Raw genomic sequence first — 27141 nt, forward strand, 5'->3', positions numbered from 1 at the left:
CCGAATCCGACAGCTGTAAATCCCAATCTGAATCCTCAATTCCAGTCAGGAATACGACCTGAGGACCCCGCAGGAAGCAGGAGACGGGAACAACAGTGACCTGGGACTTACCCTGGCCACCCAAGAGGGTGTCCAGCTGCCAGACCGGCCCATGGGCTCCACCATCCCTCTTGCCGGGACCCGGCGCATCCCTCCCCAGACCATCCTGCTCCTTCCTTCCGCGGCTGCCAACTTGGATCCCAGCTCCATCCAAGGAAAACACAACCCCCTGGCGCAGGGACCGCAGCCCAGCCTGAGTCACCCCGGGCCCCCTCGATGGCAGGGGAGGGTGCAGGGAGAGCCCCCGAAGGCAGAGCTGCCTGCTCTGACCCCGGCCCTTCCCATATCTATGCAGGTATTTAAGTGACTCATTAGTTCATTGCTCGGTTCCCGGTGGAACAGACTGACTCATTAGTTCATTGCTCGGTACGCGGGGGAACAAACAGGCTCTTACCCTCTTCAGCACCTACAGCATCACCAAACCCAGTGGGTTTCCACCATGTAACTGGGAGCAGGGATGGGTGCTCCCCTGGAGATCACCTGCAGCCATCCAACCAACACACTTGATCTTTTGTCCCCTATATCTACCCCGAGTCTGCCTTGCCCACTGCCCATCCATCACCTCAGCCCTGTCCCCATTCACCCCTTCAGCCCCGTCCCCACCCATCCACTCAGCCCTGTCCCCAGTGGGCACTTGGGAGCAGGTTTTTGCCTCCCCACCATAGATGGTGGCTGGGAATAGAGGGTCAGTGACACAAAACCACGGCAGGTGACCTCAGGGGGCTGCGGGGACATCCACGTGGGCTTGGAGCCAAGCTCCAGCCAGGCACGAGCCTCTGCCATGGGGTGTAACTCCAGCTGTCCTGCCTCCTTGCACATCCCATCCCCACCCTCCATCTCCTCTCCTTGCCTATCTGGGGCACCTTTCCTCTTTTTCCCGCCAGTGAAGGTTCATCCCGGGGGGATTTCACAATGGCACATCCACGGCACATGCACGATGCTGCCAACTTGGCAGCGGGATGCGACAGACCTTGGAGGTGGGATGAGAGGTGGGATGGCAGTGTGGAGCATGGTCCAGCGGTGGGAGCTGGCTGGGGGACACCGAGACAGTCCCAATTCCACTTTGTCCCCTCCCCCGGGGCGGGCAGGGGACTGAGAGCTCCTCACATGATGTCCCTGCAGAGGAAGCCCAAGTTTCGCAAAGCAAAGGAAATGACACAAGCTCTAGCAGGTGAGGATGGGCATCCTGGGCGGGGGCCTGGAGCAGGTGCAGAGGCACTGTCCTCTCTGCTAAGGGACCCCAGAACACACCCCCCTCGGTAGCACCCCCAGCCCTAGTGCAGTGGCTCCCCACAATAGCCAAAAACAACACCAGCAGATGACAAACATCCCTCAGATCTCCTCAGGCCCCATCGCATTTCTGCCCATCTGACACCTCCCTGGCTACAGCAGCAGCCCAGGACCCCTTGTCCTGTCTCCTGCAGGGGTGGAGGGCAATTATTCCCCCCCAGGAAGGTACTCCCCTTTTTCAGACTGGGAAAACATCTGTGTGTCTGCCTCTGGGTGCAGGGCTGGACATGGACCCACATCCCATCTCATCCTGCATCCCATCTCATCCTGCATCCCACTTCTGCCAGCATCCAGGTCCCCCTGCATCCCATCTTCCACTGCATCCCACTTCTGCCAGCATCCAGGTCCCCCTGCATCCCATCTTCCACTGCATCCCATCTTGTCCCACATTCCATCTCCCCCTGCATCCCATCACATCCTGCATCTCATCTCTCCCTGCCTCCCATCACATCCTGCATCTCATCTCCCCTCACATCTCATCTCCCCACACATCCCATCTCATCCCTCATCCCATCTCCCCCTGCATCCCACCTCTCCCCACATCCCAACTCCCCTCCTGACGCTGTGATTCCCACCCGCAGCCAGGCAGCAGGTGGGATGCTGGTACCTGCCAGGCACTCCCGGGGAATTCGAAATGCCACCCGGAGCACAGCGTCACAACCCACGCGCGGCAGCTCAGCTGGAGGGGGTGACTCAGGCATGGGGAAGGATCTCTGTGTTCCCAGCACAGAGCAGAGCTGTTTGGAGCTGGGAATGAGCCCAGGCAGGACCATCTGTGGAGGAACAGCTCGCCAGGAGATGGGGACAGCTGGTTGCCAGGAGGGTGCACCAGGGTGAGGGGCTAAGGGAACCCCAGAACCACTTTTTTTTAGCCATGGTCACTGTGGTGCCTGGTCCTCAAGACAAAATGTCCACCCTGAACTCCTGATAACTGCTCCTGGCCACCTCCTCACCAGGCAGAGAGACTCTGCAGCCCACTCCAAAAAAAAATGGGTGGAGAACAACCTGGGAAAGTTGGTGGACAGTGGCTGAATATGAGCCATCATGTGCCCAGGTGGCCAAGAAGGCCACTAGCATCCTGGCCTGTATCAGCACTAGTGTGGCCAGCAGGACCAGGGCAGGGATTCTCCCCCTGTGCCCAGCACTAGTGAGGCCGCATCTCGAATCCTGGGTGTCAGTTTTGGGCCTCTCATGACAAGAAGGACATTGAGGGGCTGGAACGTGTCCAGAGAAGGGCAAGGGAGCTGGGGAAGGGTCTGGAGCACAAGTGTGATGAGGAGCAGCTGAGGGAACTGGGGGTGTTCAGCCTGGGGAAAAGGAGGCTGAGGGGAGACCTTCTCACTCTGCAAGTGCCTGAAGGGAGGTTGGAGCCAGGGGGGGTTGGTCTCTTCTCCCAGGGAACAAGTGATGGGACAAGAGGAAACCGCCTCAAGTTGTGCCAGGGGAGATTTAGATTGGATATTGGGAACAATTTCTTCATGGAAAGGGCTGTCAGGTCCTGGCCCAGGCTGCCCAGGGCAGTGGTGGAGTCCCCATCCGTGGAGGGATCTCAAAGCCATGTAGCTGTGGTGCTGAGGGACATGGTTTAGTGGTGGCCTTGGCAGTACTGGGTTAATGGTTGGACTTGGGGATCTTAAAGGTCTTTTCCAACCAAAATGATTCTCTGATGCTATAATTTTGTGGGTCCCATGGCTGCAGAAGGGCCACAGCATCCTTTCCCCCCACAGGACGGACTGCCTGGGGTGGAGATAAAAACCATTTTGGTCTCTGCTCTGATGGATCCTGCCAGATCTGCCTACATATTGTCCCTTGGCCACTTCTCTGTAGTGCTCTGACCAGGAGTAATCCTGCAGCCCTTGGGGGGCAGAAAGACATCCAGGCTTTGCAGTGAGAGGGGCTCACCCTAAAGCCCTCATCTTTTATGCCAGGAGAGAAACTGGGTTGTCCTGAGGCTCCCACTCATTCTTATAATTAATAACAGAACTATCACTTGGTCCAGGTCTTTTCTTGTAGCTCCACAACCAAAAATGCTTCCAACACTGTTCCAGCAAAGAACCAGGTGACTACTGTGTAAGGAAAAGGGTCAAACATGCCTTTCTGTGGGAGAAGAAAGGGGAGTGGGGAAGGGCTCTCAGCATCCTTGTTGGCATGAAGGGATGGTTGACGGCAGGGCCCGGTCGCTAAGCATCCCAGTCGCCAGGCAACCCGTGGGAATCACGGGAAATGCTGCTCCTGTTTCCTTTTCTGAAGGGGAAGGGAAAGGAAAATAGAGAGTCTGGGGTAGAAACCCCCCTCCATGCTCAAAGCTGGGAGAGAGCTGGCACTGGGCATCAGGACTGGCATCACCATCAGGGCTGGCATCACCTTTCCAAGGTGTCCAGGGGAGGACACCTGTGTCTGGGTGCTCACACTGATTCCCCTTATTGGAGAATCCAAGGCTGGTTTGGGTTGGAAGGGACTTAAAAACCATTTAAGTCCAACCTCCCTGACATGGGCAGGGACACCTCTCACTAGACCAGCTTGCTCCAAGCCCCATCCAACCTGGCCTTCAACACTGCCAGGGATGGGGCAGCCACAGCTGCTCTGGCCAACCTGGGCCAGTGTCTCACCACCCTCACAGCAAAGAATTTCTTCCTCAGATCTCATCTAAATCTCCCCTTTTGCACCTTGAAACCCTTCCCCCTCATCCCATCACTCCCTGCCCTTGTCAAAAGCCCCTCCCCAGCTTTCCTTTAGCCCCTCCAGAGCAGAGCTGCTTCAGCCCTCACATCATCTCTGTGGCCTCCTCTGGACTCACTCCAACAGCTCCATGTCCTTCTTGTGTTGGGGACCCCAGAGCTGGACCCAGCACTGCAGGGGGTCTCATCAGAGTGCAGCAGAAGGGGACAATCCCCTCCCTGGCCCTGCTGGTCCCACTGCTGAGGATGCAGCCCAGGACACAGTTGGTTTCTGGGCTACCAGCACACGGTGCCAGCTCATGGTGAGCTTCTCATCAACCAACACCCCCAGGTCCTTCTCCTCAAGGCTGCCTCCAACCATTCTCTGCCCAGCCTGGATTTCTGTTTGGGATTGCCCCAAGCCACGTGCAGGACTTTGCACTTGGCTGTGTTGAACCAAACTCCATAACTTTGTGTGAATGACTTTGTAACTTCATAAAGTTCAGAAATATTCATTATATCCCTGTCAGCTCACTGAAGGAAACGTCTCTACTCCAAACCTATAAATTGTTGCTTTTTTTGCAGAAATTACCCAGTGGGTGCCAACCTGCAGCTCCTCCAGCATCTACCAGAACCCTTCCCCAGCACTAACTGGGAAGTTCAAGCTCCAGCTGCTTGTCCACGGCCTGGAAAAGCCTTTGGCCACCATCACACCACACAGTGACAACTTCCCTGGGTAAAAACCACCAAGAACCAGCTCAGAAGTCACCTCTGTGCCCAGCTTCAAAACTCCTTTCCCTTTCCAAACTGCAGGGCCCCACAACCGAGCCCTCTCTACACGCTTGGCAGGTTCGTTAGCATGTCCCACACCACCCCTTTGGGGTGGAATTAATTGCTGTCATTTAATTAAGCATTTTACTTTCCCTTTTGTCAATCATTTCCAGCCTGCACTATCACGCTGCTGCACAGGCTCACACAACCCCTGCTCCCCACCAAACAAAGTTTTTTACCCCTTGCAAAGTTTGCAACCTTCTTCTTGGAAAGAGAAACATTTGAAATATCATTTTTTAAAAAAAACAAAATAAGCCAAACGTCTCCCTGAGGTGCCTTCAACTCTCTGCCTGCTGGGTTTATTCCCCGTGAACTCCCTCAAAATGTCTGATTTCTGAAGTTTTTTTCCAGTGTGAGGTTTGTAGCTCTCGACCTTGAGGTCGAGGGTGATTCCCTTCCTTCTCCTCTTCCTCCTCTGCCCTGTGCCCTGCTGGGGGGAGGAGCCCCAAGCAGCACCCCTGGCCCTGCAGCCCCTGGGCTGGCCCCCAGCTCGGCTCTGAGCCCCAACAGCAGAACCCGGCAGGAACTGGGGTGGGAAAGCTCCAGCTGGTGGGGTGGCACTGGGAAGGGAAGAGATGGAGCCCTGTGGGTGGGCAAGGGGAGAGCAGGGTGTGCAGGGGGGTGTGTGACACGGCAGTGTGTGTGACACGGGTCAGTGTGTGACACAGGTCAGTGTGCAGCATGGCACTGTGTGTGACATGGCAGTGTTGCAGCAACTTGCACAAGGCTCAGAGCACCCCGGCCACTACTTGCTAGAGCCACCTTAGGACACAAGACCAAGGCCAGGTTGCCCATGGCAAGCTCTAGCCTGTGGCATTGCCCCTGCTGAGGTGGCAATCTGTGGAGCCGGCGGGAGGAACTGCAGGTACCAGCACCCTCTGCCAGCTGGGATGAGGGCAGGGGGTGGGCACAGCTCCCCTGCAGCAACCAACAGGGCCACCACGCTTTTAAGACCTTCAAGTCCAACCATTAACCCAGCACTGCCAAGGCCACCACTAAACCATGTCCCTCAGCACCACAGCTACACAGCTTTGAAATCCCTCCAGGGATGGGGACTCCACCCCTGCCCTGGGCAGCCTGGGCCAGGGCCTGACAGCCCTTTCCAGGAAGAAATTGTTCCCAATATCCAATCTAAACCTCCCCTGGCACAACCTGAGGCCATTTCCTCTTGTCCCATCACTTGTTCCCTGGGAGAAGAGACCAACCCCCCCTGGCTCCAACCTCCTTTCAGGGATTTGCAGAGAGCAAGAAGGTTTCCCCTCAGCCTCCTTTTCTCCAGGCTGAACACCCCCAGTTCCCTCAGCTGCTCCTCATCACACTTCTGCTCCAGACCCCTCCCCAGCTCCGTTGCCCTTCTCTGGACACGCTCCAGCCCTTCAATGTCCTTTTTGTTATGAGAGGCCCAGAACTGACCCCAGGATTTGAGATGTGGCCTCACCAGTGCTGAGAACAAGAGGAAACCTCTACGGAAATCACCTCCACGCAACTTCTTCAGCCTACATGGACACTTTTAGGTCATTATTTTCCAGTTCTCCCTGGATGAAATAACTCTCACCCTAAAAATACCTGGGATTTTTCCTGAGGGAACTCTGCTAGTGCCTTCACATGGCTGCTTGCTTGGACAAGCTGTGGCCTTCCAGGGTGCAGCCACTGGCAGGAACGTTCCTGTGCCCGAATCTGCAGCACTTCCTTCCCTCCAAAGCCCCGCGGTGGGGCCAAGCCAGTTCAGCCCAGTGCACCAGCCAACTAATGTTAGTGGTGGTTACAGCCAGGACAGGGCTGCTGGGTTTTTCCCTGTGGGAATGAGAGTTCTGCTGAAAGCCATATTTTAGCCATTTTAAAAATGTAAAACATCACTAATGGCCCCAAAAGGAAAAGCCTGAGCCCTGTGAGGTGTCCCCAGGGGCTGACGGGAGCACGTCCCTGCTCTTGTTCCTCCTTTGAAACCACTTCCCCAAACAAGCCGAGTGGCCTCACTGCAATGCCACCAAGACTGCCCCTCTCTGCCCCATGGAGCCCCACAGCCAGCCAGCCCCACATCCCAGGGGCAAACACAATTGAGCCAGAGGGATCACCACCCCTGTGGGGAAAAGTCTCCCTGGGGTTTTTGTGCTGGGAATTCCAGGCTTTTTCCCCTCCTGCAAGCCAGGATGCTTTGGCAGAGGGGACATGGGTATGGCACGGGGTTTGTCACTGCTGCAAACTTGAACCATGAGCAAGGTTTTGCATTTCCAGCTCTGTGAGTAATAACTCTGCCAGGGAAAAAGCAAAATGATTCAGACCCTTCTTTGCCCAGCCCCCACCACCTGGAAGAGCCTTTCTGCTGAATATTCCTTGCTGCAGGCAAGGAAAGGAGCTGTAAATAAGGGCTGCAGAACCGAACCCCAAACATGATCTGCATCCTGGTGCTGCCCTGTTCCAGGAAGCTTGTGGATGTCTGGATTTTGGATCCTGCTACAAGGATCTGGCACCCACAGCCACACAAAGGTGGACTCACTGTATCCCCCCCCAGCCTTCACCACGTGGCTGATGCCACCAGAGAACTCAGAGGCAATTCCCACCTGCAGGAGCAATGGGTGGGAATGGGACTGTTCCTGGGAAGTTTCTGTGTTTCACCAGACTGCTGTCACCCCTTTTCCAAGGCTTCCTCCAGCATGAAGACAGCTAGGAAGATGGATGGATGGATGGATGGATGGATGGATGGATGGATGGATGGATGGATGGATGCTTGCATGGGGACACTGCAGCTGTCCCCTACCCACCAGACTTCGGGGCCCTGATGGCCACCTCATCCTGGAAATATCCCTGTGCTGGGCACAGTTTTGGACAAAGACAGGGGTGGAGGATCTGTGCAGCATCTTTATAATTTTGGTTGGAAAAGACCTTTAAGATTACTGAGTACATGATTTTACAAAGACAGGCTGAAAGAGCTGGGGTTGTTCAGCCTGAAGAGGAGAAGGCTCCAACTTTTGACAAGGACAGGCAGTAATGGAACAAGGGGGAAGGGCTTCAAGCTGCAAGAGGGGAGATTGAGATGAGATCTGAAGAAGGAATTTTTTGCTGTGACAGTGGTGAGACACTGGTCCAGGTTGCCCCATGTGACTGCCCCATCCCTGGCAGTGTTGAAGGCCAGGTTGGATGGGGCTTGGAGCAACCTGGTCTAGTGGGAGGTGTCCCTGCCCACGGCAGGGAGCTGAGACTCACTGATATTTGAAGTCCCTTCCAACCCAAACCAGTCTGGGATTCTATGAAGTTCAGCCTTGTGTGTGAAGCCCCCAGGACACACCACACTCAGGTCCAAGCGCCAGCATGGACCTCTTCCCACCTCCCTGCCCTAATGCCGGTGCCTCATCCAGCCTGGTCCCACTGCCAGCACAGGACACACACTCAAGCCGCCGCGTGCCACCTGCTCCCTGGCACAGTCCCAGTCCCACACGGCACCTCCACACCTCCCCAGGTCCTTTCCAATCCCTGGCCAAGTGGTCAGACATCCCCTGGAGGGATGCAGGAGGAGAAGCGTGTCCTGAAGGAATCCTCTGCTGGGACCACCCATCCCTGGCCCATCAGAAAGCACACGTGGCTACGGGGCTGCTGCATCAGCCCCCTGCACTTGCAGTGCTCTGACTTTCCTCACCGCTGGCCCCACGGGCGCTGTACCGGGATGGTGAGCACAGGGCAAAGCACGTTCCCTGGCAGGAACCGCCCCACCGTTGGGCAAACACTGAGGCCAGCAGGAGATAGCAGAGCTGGGCCACCTCCTGAGCTCCGGCTGCCAGGCAGGGAGCTCTGCACCCTGCCCTCCTTGTCCCCAGGCTACCAAAAACAGCTGCCACGCAACCCCCAGCACAGGAAGGAGTAAGGAAGCAGGCAGGCGGCTGGCCAAGCGTGTTGGGGAGGGGATCCCCACCATGGAGACCCTCCCGATCCCCCAAGCGTCCCTCCAAGAGCAGGGAGAGGGTCTCACCTTGGTGAAGGGCACGGGAGCCACCTCTGTGTCCTCCAGCCAGCCCCACTCCTCAGGGACAAGGCGATGGAGTCGCTGGTGGGGAGGATTGTTGGCCTGATGGGTGCGTGTCCCGTGGGTTGGTACCGGTGGTGAAACCACTCCTCCCCACTGCCCGCTTCCGGATTGAGCTCGGGATGCCACCGAGGAAGAGGAGGCGGGAGGCGAGGAAGGCCCCCGGGACCCCGTTGCCTGCCCACCCAGCCTCTCCTCACCTCAGTCCTGCGGGCAGGTTGGGGCAGGTCTTGGGATCAGCCGGGAATTTGGGCAGGGAGCCAGAGGCAGCCGGTGTTCAGGCTGGTCTTGCTCATACCTGGGAGGAGCAGGCAGGCTGTCCCCGGAGAGCCCCCACCTCAGGGGTGTCCCCCCCTAAAAAACACCCGGGTCCAGGGGACGCCCCAGCATTGCGGAAGAGCCTGAGGCAGGAAGGAGGAAGGTGCAAGAGCCGCTGGGGCCGACGTTCACAGTCACGGGGCAGCCGTCCCAGCACTGCCACACCCCTGGGGCCACAGCAACACCTCCCGACTTCTGGGGTGCTCCAGGCACCCCTTGAATGGTGGCTTTAATGCTCCTCTGAGGACCCACTGCATGGCTGGACATCAAGGCCAGCCACCCAGGCCCCCAGAATCATGGAATCCCAGACTGGTTTGAAGGGGAAGGGACTTTAAAGATCATCTCGTCTCAAGCCCCTTGCCATGGGCAGGGACACCAACTAAACCAGGTTGCTCCAAACCCCATCTAACCTGGCTTTGAACACATCCAAGGATGGGGCAGCCACAGAGGACCTGACCCTGACCCCAGGGATCTGCTGAAACAGTTTGGGCCACTGGGGATCCTGAGGGGCTGAGGAAGAGCTGGAGGAGGGGAGCAATGGCGTGCACCCCATGTCCCTCACCCCATGGCATGTAGTGGGGCTGCTGGGAAATCAGAGGGTCGTGGAGGTGCCAAGTGGGAATGGGGAAGAGGTGGGGCGAAGCTGGTCACGCAGTTCCCCAAACCTTGGGTGGGAGCTTGCAGGGTCCTGGGGAGCTGTACCACCCTGGGGGATCCCCCAACCCATTGCTCCCTCACCCCATCAATGGCTGCACCCTCACACCAGCCCCACCACTGGCACAGTGGGGATGTCCCTGCATGGGCAACCCCTGCCTTGGAGAGAGGTGTTCAGAGACAGGTCTCACCCCATCTCCTTTCCATCAGCTTCCCTTGCTGTCCCCAAATTAACCCCCCCTTCGAGGTGTGATGCTTGGGAACCACTGCTGCTACACCAGGCACAACCTGGACGCAGCCCCTTCCCGCTGGAGAACAGTCAGAGCATCACCACACCACAGGCACAGAGGGGCAGCAGGACCTCCTTGCAACCCCAAGAGCAGGCAGAGGGAAGAGGCACAGAGACCTGGGCATAAGCATGACCCTCACTCAGAAGCCAGGAGAGTTTTGGATGGACACAGTTCAACCACCGTCACCCTCTTCCAAGCACAGCAGCCCCGAGTGCCCGGAGCTCTGGCGGCAGCTCTCCCACGCAGGGAGAGCAGCAGTGACAGCCTGTGCCCACTCTCCTGCCCAAAGCCAGCCAAGCTCTTCAAATGCCTCAAATACCATCAAAGGGATGGAGCTACCTTGGGGGGAGGAGAGACCACCAGCTCTGAGGAGCCCTTCGCCCGCTGCCGTGGCTCCATGGAGCGAGGCACCGTCCCTTTCCTCTGCACCTCGTCCCCTCGCCCCCCGTCCTCATCTTGCCCACCCACTCCCAAGGAGGTGCCTGGGCTCCACACACAACTTTGGGAGAAACCCTGGCCGTGCAGCCCCCTTCACCACAGAACAGGACAAGCTTTTCCCCCTGCCAAAAATTCACCCAAAAGCCCCCTCCCCAAGCCCCCAGTGGATTCATCCCCGGGACTTACAGGAAAGCTGGCTGAACAGCCTGCTGAGCCATCCCATGCTCCTGCACCCAGGGCGAGCTCGTAGCTACGAAACGCTCATGAGAAACAGGTTTCCCCCACACACACCCCACCCCCTGCCCTCCCCCCTTCCTCCCCCTTTCCCCAAACCACCCTCTTCATTGGCACAGAGAGAAGCGATCAAATCCAACGGGATTTATTAATAGCACCTCTCCTATCACTAGGGAACGGTGCTTGGGAAATGGTTGCGAGCATCCCAGCATGGGGCTGATGGAAGGAGAAAGGCACCAACTTACTTTGGCCAGGGTGGAGGTGATGGAGGAAGACACTGGTTGCAGCTCCAGATGTTTGGGGCAGGAGTGGGGGGGTGGCACCAAGGAGAAGCAGAAGAAAGAAGTTGCGTCGCAGCAGGGAGTTGGGGAGAAGTGGGGAGAAGGTGGGAGGAGAGGTCATTTGGGGGTGTCCTTGGAGTCAGGAGGGTTGGATGGAGCCATCCCTACTAACTCCCAAGCAGGTGGAGGGATGCTGCGTGTTTTATTGCTGCCATCTTCAGGTCGGCCAACCAGAGCTGGAGAACCCTCTGGCCCCCTGCAGCACCCCAGGAGTTTGGGGTTCCCCCTGTGCCCCACAACCTAAAGCAAGTTCCAGCAAAGCAGTTATTAATTACTGTGATAATTAATCTCGTTTTCACTTTTAGGGGATGAAAAAATCCTTTTCTCAAGTGGCTCAGGATCCAAACCCCTAAAGAAAGGAGGATGAAGGGGGGGTGGGTGACTGCTGCAGGAAGGGATGAGGAGACACCAGTCATGGCAGAGCAGGGTGCTGAGCCATGAGTGGGATGCTGGAGCAAGATTCCTGATGCATAGGTGCTTTTTGGGAGCTGTCAGCAGAAGCTGAGACAAGTGCCAGTGATGTGGTGCACCCTGCTGGGATCATCAGCCCCCATGTCAGCACTGTGGGGACCCTGCCAGCACCTCGTCACTCCTGAGCCCTCGGGAGTGGCAGGGTCAGGCCTTCAGGGTTCATGGAACCACGGACTGGTTTGGGTGGGAAGGGATCTTAAAGATCATCTAGTTCCAACCCCCTGCCATGGGCAGGGACACCTCCCACTAGACTAGGTTGCTCCAAGCCTCACCCAGCCTGGCCTTGAACACTTCCAGGGATGGAGCAGCCACAGTCTCCTGGTGCCTTGGTCCAGTCATGAGGGGTTCCATCTGCCCAGCAGAGCTAAGATCCTGCCAGGGGCTTGGAGTAACCCCAAAAGCTCTTGTCCAACACCCCACTTTGGAGGATGCCTTTCAGTTCTGTTTGGCTCCTCTCCTAGGGAAAGTAATTGTCCTCTGAAAGGGTCCAGACTGGCCATGAAGCAGCTGATGCAGATTTGCAGAGGCAGACCTGTGCTGGGGTGGACAATCATCTTCCCCAGCCCTGGGATTACACTGATGAATGAATCTGAGATGATTATATCTGGATACCTCAGGGCAGCAGGACAATCCCTTCACCTCCATCTGGAGCTACTGGTGGTCACCACTTGCAGGGCTGTAAGAGTGGTGGCCATGAAGTACAGAAGAGATCTCTGGCTTCAGCATGCCCAGGCATCCACCCACCTGTGCGAACTGGTGGCATTGCCTCTGCTGTTGCCATGGGGTTGCCATGGTATTTGTGTCTTGGGTTGCCATGGAGACTGGAGGAGGCCAGGAGTGGGGGTCTGCTGCCAGGACTGCCAAGATGTCCCCAGGCCCCACACAGAGAAGTTACAGGCCTGGGCTCAGGGAACCCTTCATGGCTGGACCAAAGCACCAGGAGGGGGATGGCTGAGCTGGGCTGTGCAAGGGGCTTCCTGGGTGAATGCTTCCAGGGATGGGACATCCACAGATTCTCTGGACAATCTGTTTCCATGTCTCACCACCCTCGTAAAGAAGTTCTTCATTATCACCAATCTAAACCTGCACTCTTTTAAGTTTAAAACCGTTGCCCTGTGTCCTGTTACTACAGGTCCTAGCAAAAAAAAAAAAAAAAAAAAAAAAGGTCTTTCTCCATCTTTCTTATAAACCACTTTTACATATTGAAATATATGAAGACCACACTAAGGTTTCCCCAGAGCTGCCTCCTCTCCAGGCTGAACAGCCCCAATTCATTCAGCCTTTCCCCACGAGGGGTTCCATCCCTCTGACCTTCGTGGTCACCTGCTCTAACCGGTCCCATGTCGTTCCTGTGCTGAGGACCCCAGAGCCGGGCACAGGACCCTCCATGCCTTCCTCCCTGTATTGATACTGGGGATTGCCCTGACCTATGTGCAGGACCTTCCGCTTGGCCTTGTTTAATCTCAGAAGATTGACATGGGCCCACTTCTCCAGGCTGTCCCAGTCCCTCTGGATGACATTCTGTCCCTCTAGTGAACCAACTGCATCACACAGCTTGCCATCATCTGCAAACTCACTGAGGGCACGCTCCAGCCCACTGCTGACGCCCTCGATGAAGATACTGAACAACATGGAACCAGGAGGGACACCATTCACCACTTATCTCCATTTGGACATGGAACCACAAACAGCAACTGCTGCTCTGGGCAACCTGGGCCAGTGTCTCACCACCCTCACAGCAAAGAATTTCTTCCTCAGATCTCATCTCAATCTCCCCTCTTGCAGCTTGAAACCATTCCCCCTCATCCCATCACTCCCTGCCCTTGTCAGAAGCCCCTCCCCAGCTTTCCTGTAGCCCCTTCAGGTCCTGGAAGGTGCTCTAAGGTCTCCCTGGAGCCTTCTCCTCTCCAGGCTGAACAACCCCAACTCTCCCAGCCTGTCTCCAGAGCAGAGCTGCTCCAGCCCTCACACCACCTCCACGGCCTCCAGCTTCATGTCCTTGCTCCAACAGCTCCATGTCCTCCTTGTGCTGGGCACCCAGCCCTGGCCCCAGCCCTGCAGGGGGTCTCACCCGAGCAGAGCAGAGGGGACAACCCCCTCCCCGCGGGTCCCGCTGCTGGGGATGCAGCCCAGGACACGGCTGCCTTCCGAGCTGCCAGGGCATGCTGCTGGCGGCTGACGCTGCGCTCTCATCACCCAACACCCCTCAGCCCAGCCCTTCTCCTCAGGGCTGCCTCCATCCTCCCCCCCGGCCTGGATTTGGGATTTGGGATCGGGACCGCCCTGACCCAGGCGGGCTCTGCGCGCGGCCTCGCTGAACTTCGGCGTGAGCCCCCCCCTCCGCCCGTGCGGGCGCAAGCCCCGGCACCCCCCCAGGGAGCCCCACGGCCGCGCTCCCGCACCCCGGACCCCGCACCCCTTTCCCGCCGGCGCGGACACGAGGTCGGCGCGGGGGGGGGGGGGAGGATGGGCGGGGGGAAGAAGGGCGCGGGAACGCGCTACGCATGCGCACTCGTCCCCTCCCCCCGGCGGTGAGAGCGGCGGGAGGGGAAGGGGGGGACGCTGGCTGCTTCGCGCATGCGCAGTCCCGGCGTTGCTAGGCGACGGCCGGACGCGGCGCGGGGCGCTCCCGGTGCCGCTCCCGGCGGGACGGGGCGGGATGAGGCGGGGAGCGGCAGCGGGAGCGGCAGCGGCAGCGGGAGCGGAGCCGGCGGCGGGACGGCGAGACCCGGCCTCGGCTCTCGCTGAGCCCGACCCCGAAGCCGAGCCGGGCCCCGAGGAGCGGATCGCCGCCCGCCGTCGCCGCATCGCCGACCGCCTCGGGGACAAGCACCGGTGAGAAACGGGGCGCGTCCCGGTTCCCCCCCGGCGGCCTCGCCCCGCCCCGCCCCCTGCCCCGCTTCTCCCGACATCCCGAGAGCCGGGTGCAGGCCCCTCCCTGCCCCACACCCGCACCCAGTCTCGCACCTTCTGCCCAAACCCCGTGTCCGGGCGCAGATGATCTCCTGTTCCCCAAACCAGCACTGCGTTGATGCTCCCACCCCAAACTAGCGCCAGTTCCAGATCCCTCACCCCAAAGTACCCCAAAGTGGCACTGGGGTTGATGGCTCCCCCCTCCTCGGGAACCAGTGCCAGTTCCTTGAACCACAAGAAGGTCCTTGTGGATCCTATTAACAACCCATGGTGCCCAACCCTCCCTAGATCACTAAAATCCACTCCCAGCTCCAGAGCGGGGACCTGTTTTCCCTTGGGAATGCTATTTCAGCCTTTCCTGCCTCCTTTCTGCACCTGTGGGGACCTCCTGGCCCCATCAAAACCTGCCCAAGAGAAGCGAGGGTGAAGTGTGCTGTGCTGAGCCGTGGTATCCCAGATCCAAGGCCATCCCTGAGTATCAGAAAGACAATGAGGTGTAAAGTGTTCTGTCTTTTTGCCCTTTTCTGCCCAGGGAGGAGCTTGAAGAAGATGTGGAGCCAAAGGTGGATGAGAAAGAGGAGGAAGAGCAGAGAAAGAGCCATAAGCAGATTGAGGAGAGCAGGCAGGTGTGGCAGTCGGACAGGAAGGTCCTCTTCTCTCCCTGACCTCTAGACATTTGGCTTTACTCTCCTAATCTGTGCTTAGTGTCACACAGCAGCTTTTATGTGAGAAGAAGCAGGGACAGAAACTCTTCAGGACTTGGGGGGGGGGGGGGGGGCGGGTGATTCTTATAGAATTGTTTTGGTTGGAAAAGAGCTTTAAGATCATCCAGTCCAACCATTAACCCAGCACTGCCAAGGCCACCACTAAACCATGTCCCTCAGCACCACAGCTACATGGCTTTGAGATCCCTCCAGGTGTGGGGACTCCACCACTGCCCTGGGCAGCCTGGGCCAGGGCCTGACAACCCTTTCCAGGAAAAAATTAATATCCAATCTAAAGCTCCCCTAGCACAACTTGGGGCTGTTTCCTCTTGTCCCACCACTTGTTCCTTGGGAGAAGAGACCAACACCCACCTCGCTACAACCTCAAGACAAGGGAGACTTTATTGTCCTCTGCAGCTACCTACCAATCTCACGGGCTGGATCCGGGGGATATGACTTCCCTGTGACAAACAGTCCATGGATTGCAAGGATCTGGGACTGACCCTATTCATCCAAACCCCACCTCAAACCCCATCTCAGACCCCTAACCCCATCTGCACATGCAACGGAAGCAAAAAAAGAAGGTGCTCTGAGCACATTCCTCTTGGTGGTGGTGGCCTGCAGGGCTTTCCAGGAGAGGGAGGACCCATTGAAGCCTTAAGGTTCTTGCAGTGCTCATCCCTCCAGTATCCCTCACTCCAGAGCTCAGGTCTCCAGGTGTGAGGTGTGTACCACCTGCTTCACAGAGGCTGGCCAAGCTGCTCTTTGAAGGCACGCAGATGGTGACCAACATCCAGGTGGCTGCTGACTTGAGGGAAATACAGAGGAGGGCAGATGAGGCAGAGCTGAAGCTGCAGAGGTAAGAACTTGCATGATGGGTCATAGTCATAGACTGGTTTGGGTTGGAAGGGACCTTAAACAGCATCTAGTTCCAACCCCCAGCCATGGTCAGGGATACCTCCCACTACAGCAGATTGCTCTAAGCCCCATCCAGCTGGGTCTTGAGCACTTCCAGGGAGGGGTCTGTGCTGCTGGGAAGGAGCAGTGCTGGTGTTGGTGCAGCTTTTGGAGGACATCCTAACCTTGGTTATCCAGGGACACTTAGCAGTTAGGGCAATGCTGAATTAGCCTTCAGAAGGAAAACTTACTCATACAAAGAGCCTCCAGGTCCCACCTGCCACAGCTGGGTCTTTACAGAGCTCTGGAGGTCAAGGCTGGTGGCTTCCCCAGGGGGCACTGCAGTCCTAGGGATGTCTGGTTACCGATCTCCTCCAGACCCATCACATGTTCTGCTCCAGAAACGTGGCTGGTCCTCAGCTTTTTACCAGGGGCCCCTACCACTCATGTTTGCTGTCTCCTTGCTCCAGAATCACTGGCACAACTGCCCTCATGTCTGGCTTGCCCAGCAGCTCTCCAGCACCTGGAGTTGACACCGTGGTGACGATGTCAGCCTGTGCTAAGAGGTGGCTCAGTAAATGGCCTGTGTAACCTCCTGGGCAAACCTATCCTGCTTCAGAGGAGCTGGTCTGGCTGCTAGGAAGCCCTGTCCCCAGGACTAGATCAGCGAGGAAGCACTGAGTCCTCTCTCCTACTGCCTTTGGAGGGCACTGTAGGAGCATTTTATGGGAGGCTGGCTGCAGCAAGACAAGTGCCCTTTGCTCAGATGGTTTCCCAGTGGGAATCTTGTTAAGGAACCAAGTGCTGTGTCCAGGAACTGCCCGTAGAGCAGGTCTGGGGGTGGCAAAAGTGGTGGGCGCTGTTTAGCCTGACCCAAGAGCCATCCCTAGACCTCGTTGGATGGTGCTTCTGTTTGGAAGAGGAGCTTTGTCCTATTGACATGGGCTGTTCAGTGCCATTTGGCTTTAGCAGCAGGATGGTCTCTGGACAGTTGGACCCCCAAGTCTAGACATGGCTGGGAGGCTTGTCCAGGGACAGAGGGACTAGTTGCTCCTTGCAAAGGTAACTGCTGCTTAAGCTGAGCTCTTCAGCCATTTCTCCTCCAGGTAAGTGGCTCTTGGAGCACTGGGCAAGGGCAGAGCTGGAGGAAGGCCTGTGAAGAAAAGGGCTTGTAAGACACTGGCTCTGCCATGATGTGGTGCTCTAACAAGCTCCACCGATCTCCTGAGGCCCTTTTGAATTCAAATTGGGTTCTGCAGGACACTGCTCCCGTGGTGTGGACGCCTGGGTCATGTCTGAAGCAGCTGAAGCATTTGCTGCCCTGCCCCAGATCCCTGTGTCCTCCTTACTGCCTGCAGGGTGGAGAGGCTGGAGAACGAAGCCAAATCTAGCACATGCAAGTTTGAGGAGATCACCTCCAAATGGGCCTCGGCCAAGGAGATAAAGATCCCGCAGGAGCTGTGGCAGCTGCTGAACCAACAGCAGCAGCAATGTGCACTGCTTCTGGAGAGGAAGAACAAGCTCATTGGTGACCTGCAGGAGGTAGGGACAACAGGGAAGGACAGAATCATTGAATCATTTGGGTTGGAAAAGATCTTTAATGCCATCAAGTCCAACCGTTAACCCAGAACCACCAAGGCCACCACTAAACCATGTCCCTCAGCATCACATCAACAGGGCTTTGAAATCCCTCCAGGGATGGGGACTCCACCACTGCCCTGGGCAGCCTGGGCCAGGGCCTGACAACCCTTGCCATGAAAAAATTTTTCCCAATACACAATCTAAACCTCCCCTGGCACAACTTGAGGACATTTCTTCTCGTCCCATTGCTTGTTCCTTAGGAGAAGAAACCAACCCTCCCTGGCTCCAACCTCCTTTCAGGGATTTGTAGAGAGCAAGAAGGTCTCCCCTCAGCCTCCTTTTCTCCAGGCTGAACACCCCCAGTTCCCTCAGCTGCTCCTCATCACACTTGTGCTCCAGACCCTTCCCCAGCTCTGTTGCCCTTCTCTGGACATGTTCCAGCCCCCCAATGTCCTTCTTGTCATGAGGGGCCCAAAACTGACCCCAGGATTCGAGATGTGGCCTCACCAGTGCTGGGCACAGGGGGAGAATCCCTGCCCTGGTCCTGCTGGCCACACCAGTGCTGATACAAGCCAGGTTGCTGGTGGCCTTCTTGGCCACCTGGGCACATGATGGCTCTTATTCAGCCACTGTCCACCAACACCTCCAGGTCCTTTTCCACTGAACTCTTCCCAGCTGCTCTTCCCCAAGCCTGGAGCATTGCCAGGGTTTGGTGTGACCCAAGTGCAGTACCCAGCCTTCAGGCTTGGTGAGCCTCATATGATTGGCACCAGCCCATCAATCCAGCCTGTCCAGATCTTTCTGCAGAGCCTCAACCCATGGATCCAGCCTGTCAGATCCCTCCATAGGTCCGTCCTACCCTCAGGCAGATCAACACTCCCACCCAACTTGCTGTCATCTGCAAACTGACTGAGAGTAAGCAATATGGGGTTTCAAGCTGTGGAGGATGCTCTTCTAAAGCAACAGCCATCCCTGTCTGGTCCTTCAATTCCCCAGTACAATGCAGAAATCCAAGTAGCATCAGTTGGTCCTGGTCAAAACTGGCACCAATGATCTGTCTCTCCTCCCATCTTCCCTCCCAGCTACCTCTTGATTTTCTGGCTCTCTTTTCTCATCACCTCTTCTCTTTTGGAAAAGGCAGAACCTGGTTCTTACCCTCTTCCTGGTTGAATACTTCTCTTTGATTTCAGCATCTCTTCTCCTCCTCCAGGAGCTGAAAAGCAAAGATGAGCAGTACGTGCAGACCATTAAGAAACAGTCGGATGATATCCACCTGCTTTTGGAGAGGATGGAGGAACAGAGCAGGTTCATGCTGAAAAATTACCGTCACCACCTCCTACAGATTGAGGTAACCTATTCATATGGTGGAGGAAAAGTCCAATGAGAAAACCTGCAGTTTCTTGCTTCTCCAGATCTATGGCCAAAAGGCCACAGGCTCACTGCCTAGGCAGGGCTGACTACTGTCCAGAGCAACAGGACTGGTATCTTGGTGAATGAAGCTGAAATCTGACCAAGCAAAAGCACTGAATGGTGCTGAGTGGCTGGTTGAATGACTGTGGTTGAGTGGCATATTAAACTGTTGCTGCTTGATGGCTGATTGTCCATGTCTCTAAAAGCCAGAGAAGAACATTGAGGTGACCTTATTGTGTGCAATCAGATGGCTCTCTGACCAACCTCTACTGCTAATCATAGGATCACTAAATCATTCAGGTTGGAAAAGACCTTTAAGATCACCAAGTTCAAACATTAACCCAGCACTGCCAAGGCCACCACTAAACCATGTCCCTCAGCACCACATCTACACTGCTTTGAAATCCCTCCAGGGATGGGGACTCCACCACTGCCCTGGGCATGTGAAGCAGTCAAGCAATGATTTCCAGTGAGCTTCTCACCACCCAGAGCATCCCTCCCAGCTCTGGGTGATGGATAGCAGCAGTGTCTGTGGAGTTGTAGTGGGAGGTGTCTGCCAGTGATGTTCTGGCAAGGAGAGGAGAGATCAGCCCAGTGTGTCTTCATGGGATGGTGGGACCAGCCCACAGCTGATCCTCTCCAGGAGGCTGCTGGCCTGCTTCAAGGTTGGCAGTGAGTAATGCCAACATGATAGTGAAAGGCTCTGTCTCCTTCACAGGAAGCTTTTGAGATGGAACGCCGAGAGCTGCTAGACAACAACAAGAAGAAGTGGGAGGAAAGCATCCGGGCCCACAAGGCAAAGGAGGTAAGGTCCATGTGAGGTTTAGAATCAAAGAATCATTTTGGTTGCAAAAGACCTTTAAGCTTGTCAAGTCCAACCCAGCACTGCCAAGGCCACCACTAAACCACAGCACCACATCTACATGGCTTTGAAATCCCTCCAGGGATGGGGACTCCACCACTGCCCTGGGCAGCCTGGGCCAGGGTCTGACAACCCTTTAGGGGGAGAAATTGTTCCCAATATCCAGTGTAAACCTGCCCCGGCACAACTTGAGGACATTTCTTCTCGTCCCATTGCTTGTTCCTTAGGAGAAGAAACCAACCCTCCCTGGCTCCAACCTCCTTTCAGGGATTTGCAGAGAGTGAGAAGGTCTCCCCTCAGCCTCCTTTTCTCCAGGCTGAACACCCCCAGTTCCCTCAGCTGCTCCTCATCACACTTGTGCTCCAGACCCTTCCCCAGCTCTGTTGCCCTTCTCTGGACAAGACCCAGCCCTTCAATGTCCTTTTGCTCCTGAGGGCCCAAAGGCTGCCAAGACTGTCCAGCACTGGGCTGCCTTGGAAGACACGTTCATGAAGGCAGTTGCTTAGGAGTAGGGGGGTTGGCAAAGGGACAGTTTTTCTACCTGCTCTGCCAGGGAAGTATCCATGTGTGACTTTGTTTTGGGCAGCCACAGGAGCTGTGGTTGCAGGAGGAAACTGTCACTACTGATGGGTGATGTTCTGCATTTGCCTGTAGATGGAATACCTGCAAAACCGTATGAGGAAAGTGGAAGAATATGAGAAACAGCTGAAGCAGCTGTGGGTGCAGGATGAAGAGGAGTACAACAACATGAAGCTCCTGCTGGAGAACGATGTGCAGGTACAGAAAATGCTGGTGTGTGCCATGAGGGGAGGTAGTGGAGCAGATCTTGGATCCTTCTCTTCTCCATGCTGAGCAACCCCAACTCTTTTAGCCTGTCTTCAGATCAGAGGTGCTCCAGCCCTTGGAACATCTCTGTGACATCATCTCCATTGCAGATGTCTCTTCCATTGCAGCTGGGGAGGACTCACTGCCTCTCTCCTGTCCATCAGGCCATGCAAAGGGTTGCTGCCATCACAAATGCTTCAGTTTTTTGCTTTGTTCTGGTTTTCTTACACCCTGCAGTTCATGTTGTCACTCTTCCTGCATCCCCTTCCTCCAGCTCGCCAAGTAACTTCTGAGTCTTCTGGTTAGTTCCAAGACATGCAGTTCCTAAAACTGACATGAAAATCAACAGCTCAGTTGGGGAGAGAGACCCAAATTAGTGCCCCATTGAGTGAAAGTGGGCTACAACTTCAGCCCCTTCTCCAGACATGGCCCCATAGCACGTACTTATGGACAACCAGCATCTCCATCACTCACCCATGAGTGATGCCATGTGGCCAGGGGTTAGCTGGGGAAATGGACATGGGAGGATGGGTTTTGGAGATCAGGATCAGTAGGATCCAAGCTTCATTTTGCTCATGGCACGGCCTGTTTTTGTTTTTCTTTGAAATGCCAGAACCTAGAGAAGCAGCTGCAGCATATGAAAGCTGTCTATCAGCTGAACCAGGAGAAGCTGGAGTTCAACCTTCAGGTGCTTAAGAAGCGAGAGGAGGAGAACACAATCATTAGATCCCAGCAGAAGAGAAAGATCAACAGGTAAAAAATCCATCCCTGGAAAATGGGCTCTGCCTTACTTCCCATCACCTCTCATATACCATGTTTTGTGGAGCCCATCACACAGTCCAGGCCAATGAGCTCTGTCCCTGCCCATCCTTGGCACTGGGTGGTCACTAGTGGATAAGCAGCCTCAAATCCCAAAACCTTCACACAAGTTGGTTGTACCTGAGGATGCCTCTTTGGGGATGTTCAACTTTGCTGTCTGTCCCCAGGCTCTACAGCATTCTCAGTAACCTGAAGACCAAACTGGCCAAACAAGAGAAGCAGTTCAGAGAGGAGAACCAGGCCCTGGCAGCTGACTGCAAGCGCATCAGGGAGCAGTGCAAGGAGGTGCAGAGGAAGACAAGGTGGGCTTTGTGCAGGCACCTCCCCAGGATGAGGCCTCAGGCCATCAAAGTGAGGTGTTGCCTTGTCGTTTTGGGGCATGGAGCCTCCTGCCACGGGCCATCTCCCCTACTCCACAGGCACTTTGCTGTCAGCGACGAGAAGAAGTTTGTGGAGGTCTGGCTGATGAATGAGGAGGAAGCCAAAGGGCTGATGCGCAAAGCCCTCGATGCCGATCGTGTCATTCACACCCAGCAACTGGGGCTGCCTTGGGAAGAGCCTCAGGGCTGGTTCCTGAACAACGTTGGTCCCCTTGGGAATCCCAAAGCAAAGAGTATGGCAACCGAGGTGGCTGTGGAGATCCTGACAGGTGGGATGCGTGGTGTTCTTGTCACCCTTGTGGCACTGAGAGACCTCAGCTTCCTCCATGACAGCCCCTAAGAATCATGAAATCCCAGACTGGTTTGGCTTGCAAGGGACCTTAAAGATCATCTATTCCCGATCCCCCTGCCATGGGCAGGGACACCTCCCACCAGACCAGGTTGCTCCAAGCCCCGTCCAACCTGGCCTTCAGCACTCCCAGGGATGGGGCAGCCACAGCTTCTCTGGGCAGCCTGGGCCAGTGTCTCCCCACCCTCACAGCAAAGAATTTCTTTGTTATGTCTAGGCTAAATTTACCATCTTACAGTTTGAAGCCATTACCCCTCATTGTATCTCTTGTCAAAAATCCCTCCTCAGCTTCCCTGTAGCTCCTTCAGATACTGGAAGGTGCTCTAGGGTCTTTGAGCATGGTGAGCTTCTCATCACCCAACACCCCTAAGTCCTTCTCCTCAGGGCTGCCCTCAATCCATTCTCTGCCCATCCTGGATTTGTGCTTGGGGTTGCCCTGACCCAGGTGCAGGACCTTGCATTTGACCTTGTTGAACTTAACAAGATTGGGTTGGGCCCACCTCTCCAGCCTGTCCAGGTCCCTCTGGATTCCATCCCTTCCCTTCAGCATGTTGACCACACCATACAGTTTGGTGTTGATACCAAACTTGCTGAGTGTGCGTTCAGTCCCACTGTCCAGGTCTCCAACAAAGATGTTTATCTCCCACAAAGATGTCAAACAGCACCAGGCCCAAACCCACCCTTGAAGAGCACCGCTCATCACTGGTCTCTATTTGGACATCAAGATATTGACCACAAGTCTCTGAGTGCAACCATCTAGCCAATTCCTTATCCACCAAGTGCTCCATCCATTGAATCAATCTTTCCAATTTAGAGACTGGAATGTTGTGCAGGACAGTGTCAAATGCTTTCCACGAGTACAGGTAGATTAAATCCATTGCTTTTCCCTTGTCCACCAATGCTGTAATCCCATCTTAGATAGCCACCACATTTCTCAGCATGAGGATCTTCTCATTGTTCTTTGTGCAGTGCTCCCAGTTTCAGACCAGCTGGCCAAGCTCATGTCCTGGGATTGGTTGGGGTCCTTTCCAGCTCACAAGGAACAGTCAAAGCACAAAGGCTTTTGCTTACCTTTCTCTGTGTTTCAGAGAGCTGCTCTGGAGGACAGCAGGAGAGAGGGAGAGAGGAGAAGGAAGCAGCGGACATTGGAGGAGGAGGAAGAGAAAACATAGTGAAGATTGAGGATAGATCCACAGCTCTGGGAAGTATCTCCAAGAAGACTGCCAAGAGGATCCTGGACCTCGTGAAAGCTGAGTCGGTGTGTGACAATGTAGCACGTTCATGACCAGGGAGCAGGTGTGCTGTTCCCTGGTTGCTCCAGGTTCTAGTGGATCTCTTCTGAGCTCCACATCTTGGGGTGAAGCCTTATGCATGGCACTGCTATGCTATGCCTGTTGTCAGAGAGCTGCCCCAGGGGACAGGAGAGGATCTCCAGGTCTTTCAGCTGTGTGTGACATGTAGTTGATGCTTATAAAAGGTATGGGCAGGCAGGGTCCTATTGCCCACAGCTTGCCAGGCCCAAAGAAGCTCAAGCAAACCTGCTGCATTTGGTACTTCAGGCTGTTCCCTGTCTCTGGGGACAACCAGCAAGTGCTTCAGACCATGAGGTCCTTTTGGCATCACTGTGCTGGTGACGCTGTTTTCCCTGTCTGCTGGGTGGCTGTGCCAGAGCCTCCTGGAAAACACCCTTAATTTTGCTCCCCCTCCTGTGATGTCTCTTGAGAGACACTGACCTGTTTCCTTTGCTCCCCAGACCCTTGAGATCGATGATGAGGATGTCCAGAATGAGTTGGTTGATTTTTTCCTGAAGTACAAAGCCCAGGAACTGGCTGCCAGCCAGGTGAGACTTCTAAGGAGAGTGGTGGGAAGAGCTCAGCAGGTATCCAGGGAAAGGGGAGTAGGACATCTCTGGAATACCCAGGGAAGGCAGAGAGGGGACCAGCATGTTGACCATGAAATGTTCCTGTGTGACTGGACAAGGGAGGTGAATGGGTCAGAATCTTCTGCAATGGTTTGATGGAGCCTCTTGCACATAAATTTTTGCCTCAGCTCCCTAAATTTGCCAAGGGACAAGGCTGCAGGCAGCTGGGAGCTCCCAGAGGGAAGGTGGCTCCTGGGGAGGAGGAGGTGCTGAGGACACCATACCCAGCTTGCTGGTCTTCTCTTCAGAGCCAGGGCAGCCCAGGTGGAGAAGATGTCATGGATCTGGCTGAAGACAGAAAGGACAATGGAACTGGTGGCCTGACGGAAGAACTTGAATCCCCTCAGAGCTTGCTGAGCTCTGTTCTGTCTGTGGACATTGAACCTGATGATGTCTTAAAGATCCTGAAAGCCTTTATGAAGGATTTTGGCAAGCTGAGGTAGGACTAAGGGGCAGAGTGGGGCGTTATCACTGGGAGGGGACCAGACTGGAGGCACAGAGGGGGTGCACAGGCAGTGCTGGGGGTGCAGGCAGTGCCTGAGTGAGGGACAGCTGGGGACAACCACAGAGCCATCAAACCACAGACTGATTTAAGGGATCTTAAAGATCATCCAGTTCCAACCCCTGCCTTGGGCAGGGACACCTCCTGCTAGCCCAGCTTTCTCCAGCCCCATCCAAACTGGCCTTCAACACTGCCAGGGATGGGGCAGCCACAGCTGCTCTGGGCAGCCTGGGCTAGTGTCTCACCACCCGCACAGCACAGAATTTCTTCCTCAGATCTCATCTCAATCTCCCCTCTTGCAGCTTGAAACCATTCCCCCTCATCCCATCACTCCCTGCCCTTGTCAGAAGTCCCTCCCCAGCTTTCCTGTAGCCCCTTCAGGTCCTGGAAGGTGCTCTAAGTTCTCCCCAGAGCCTTCTCTTCTCCAGGCTGAGCAACCCCAATTCTCCCAGCCTGTCTCCAGAGCAGAGCTGCTCCAGCCCTCAAGTCATGTCTGTGGCCTCCTCTGGACTCGTTCCAACAGCTCCATGTCCTTCTTGTGTTGGGGACCCCAGAGATGGACAGAGTGCTTCAGCTGGGCTCTATGTCCAGGCAGGAGTTGACCAGCAGCCCAGAGAGGAAAACAAAGCCAGCTGTGAGGTCTTGCTCATTCGTGTGATGATGGTGACATTGTTCAGTGCAGCTGAGGGGTACGGGGCTGTTTCTCACCTGTGAAGAGCTGAGCCTCAGGGCTTTGTTCTCTGTCCCCCAGGTCCCCAAGGGTGAAGGATGAATCGGTGAAGGAGGTGAAACAGGAACGGGACAGCTCGAAGGACGGGGAGTACTGGGAAGCCCTGGCACATGTTATCCCCGAGAGCACGTTGAAGCTGTGGGACGCGCTGACACTCGCACTGGAGGACTATTAGTGAGTGCTTTGCTGGGGACAGGGCAGGCCTGTGGCATGGCTGGGGGAACCACAGTGGGGCTGGCCACCACCTTCTCTGCTCTCTTTGCCCAGCGAGGTCCTGATGCGCCGGGCCAACCTGCTGGCCGAAGTAGCCACCCTGAAGCAGCAGAACGCGGAGCTGTGCCTGCTCCTGAAGGAGTACCTCACCTCTGGGTGAGTGGGGCATCTGCCTCCCCTGGGGACATGCCACCACCTCTGCACCACACGGAGGTCCCAGACATGGGGGGGTCACTGCCTGGAGCTGTCAGGCTCAGGGTGTTTCTTCTTGCCCTGCAGGTGAACAAAAAACTGCTCTGTCCTCCCAGACAGTGGATGGAGCTGAATCTCTCCTGCCCCTGGCCCAGGCTGTGTCCTGCCCAGGGATTAATAAAACCAGGGATTAATAAACCCTATCCAAACCTGGAACTGAGTATGTGTGGCCTGCTAGGAGCACCCCTCTTGCCTCTGAAGATGCCCCAACATCTTTTCTACCCCCAAAATCCTCCCAAACAACCCACCCCCATTATTTTTCCCTCCTGACTCCCAAAGCTGCTATGTAGGGACCTAAATTCTGCATTTCCAGGGCGGTATCAGCCCCAAGAGGTGCTGCCAGCAGAGTTATCTCCCGGAGGGCCCTGTTGCATCTGTGACTCCCTTCCACCTGTCTGGTTCACACCAGTTAAATCTCGTTCCCAGTGCAGGTTTCCCGACAGTTTTATCTTTAGCCTTGACTCCCCTGCCTGATGCTAACGTGGCACAAGCAGTTTCTCATACCAGAGCACAATAACAGCATTTTGTTTTTGCTCACTGGGCAGCTGTGCCCTTGAATAGTTTTTGCTTTTCTTCTGGTTCCCATCAGGGGATCCAGCCAGCTTCAAGGGACAGTGATCCCATGGGGCTTACTTGCTGTACCCCTGGTTGATACAGCGGGATCCACAGGGCAGAAATGCAAACAAGAATCAGGGAATCCCAGACTGGTTTAGGTGCGAAGGGACCTTAAAGACCATCTAGTTCAAATCCCCTGCCCCTGTGCTGGGGACCCCAGCACTGGACCCAGCACTGCAGGGGGTCTTACCAGAGCAGAGCAGAAGGCTCCCTGGCCCTGCTGGTCCCACTACCAGGGCTGCAGCCCAGGACACAGTTGGTTTCTGGGCTGCCAGTGCACCATGCCAGTTCATGGTGAGCTTCTCATCACCCAACACCCCCAAATCCTTCTCCTCAGGGCAGCCTTCAACCCATCCTCCACCCAGCCTGGATTTGTGCTTGGGATTGCCCTGACCCATGTGCAGGACCTTGTACTTGGCCTTGTTGAACTTGATGGAGTTGGCATGGGCCCACCTCTCCAGCCTGTCCAGGTCCCTCTGGATGGCATCCCTTCCCTTCAGGGCATCACCCACGGGACTTTGGTTGGA

General features: G+C 55.8%; 2 protein-coding genes across 3 annotated transcripts in view; one reads left to right on the forward strand and one right to left on the reverse strand.

Moving 5' to 3' along the window:
• PTK2B (protein tyrosine kinase 2 beta) overlaps positions 1 to 8984 on the reverse strand; it is a 31598-nt gene extending 22614 nt beyond the window's left edge. The window contains exon 1 of one of the 2 annotated variants that reach the window (XM_051614518.1): positions 8842 to 8984. The gene's annotated coding sequence lies outside the window, so the exon portion shown is untranslated. Of the gene's footprint in view, positions 1 to 111; positions 416 to 8841 lie in introns of those variants that run through there. The other variant, XM_051614519.1, reaches the window with a different exon arrangement.
• A 5316-nt stretch (positions 8985 to 14300) lies between these two features.
• DRC1 (dynein regulatory complex subunit 1) lies at positions 14301 to 25932 on the forward strand. The gene is made up of 15 exons (XM_051615059.1): positions 14301 to 14476; positions 15087 to 15180; positions 16005 to 16117; positions 17514 to 17697; positions 18947 to 19084; positions 19865 to 19951; positions 20663 to 20785; positions 21447 to 21586; positions 21820 to 21954; positions 22072 to 22301; positions 23470 to 23639; positions 24135 to 24221; positions 24551 to 24741; positions 25556 to 25708; positions 25802 to 25932. The coding sequence occupies exons 1-15, from the start codon at positions 14301 to 14303 to the stop codon at positions 25905 to 25907; spliced, it is 2127 nt and encodes a 708-aa protein (XP_051471019.1). The 3' UTR covers positions 25908 to 25932.
• The last annotated feature ends 1209 nt before the right edge of the window (positions 25933 to 27141 follow it).

The sequence above is a fragment of the Apus apus genome, chromosome 3, assembly GCF_020740795.1.
Source record: "Apus apus isolate bApuApu2 chromosome 3, bApuApu2.pri.cur, whole genome shotgun sequence".
NCBI lineage: Eukaryota > Metazoa > Chordata > Aves > Apodiformes > Apodidae > Apus > Apus apus.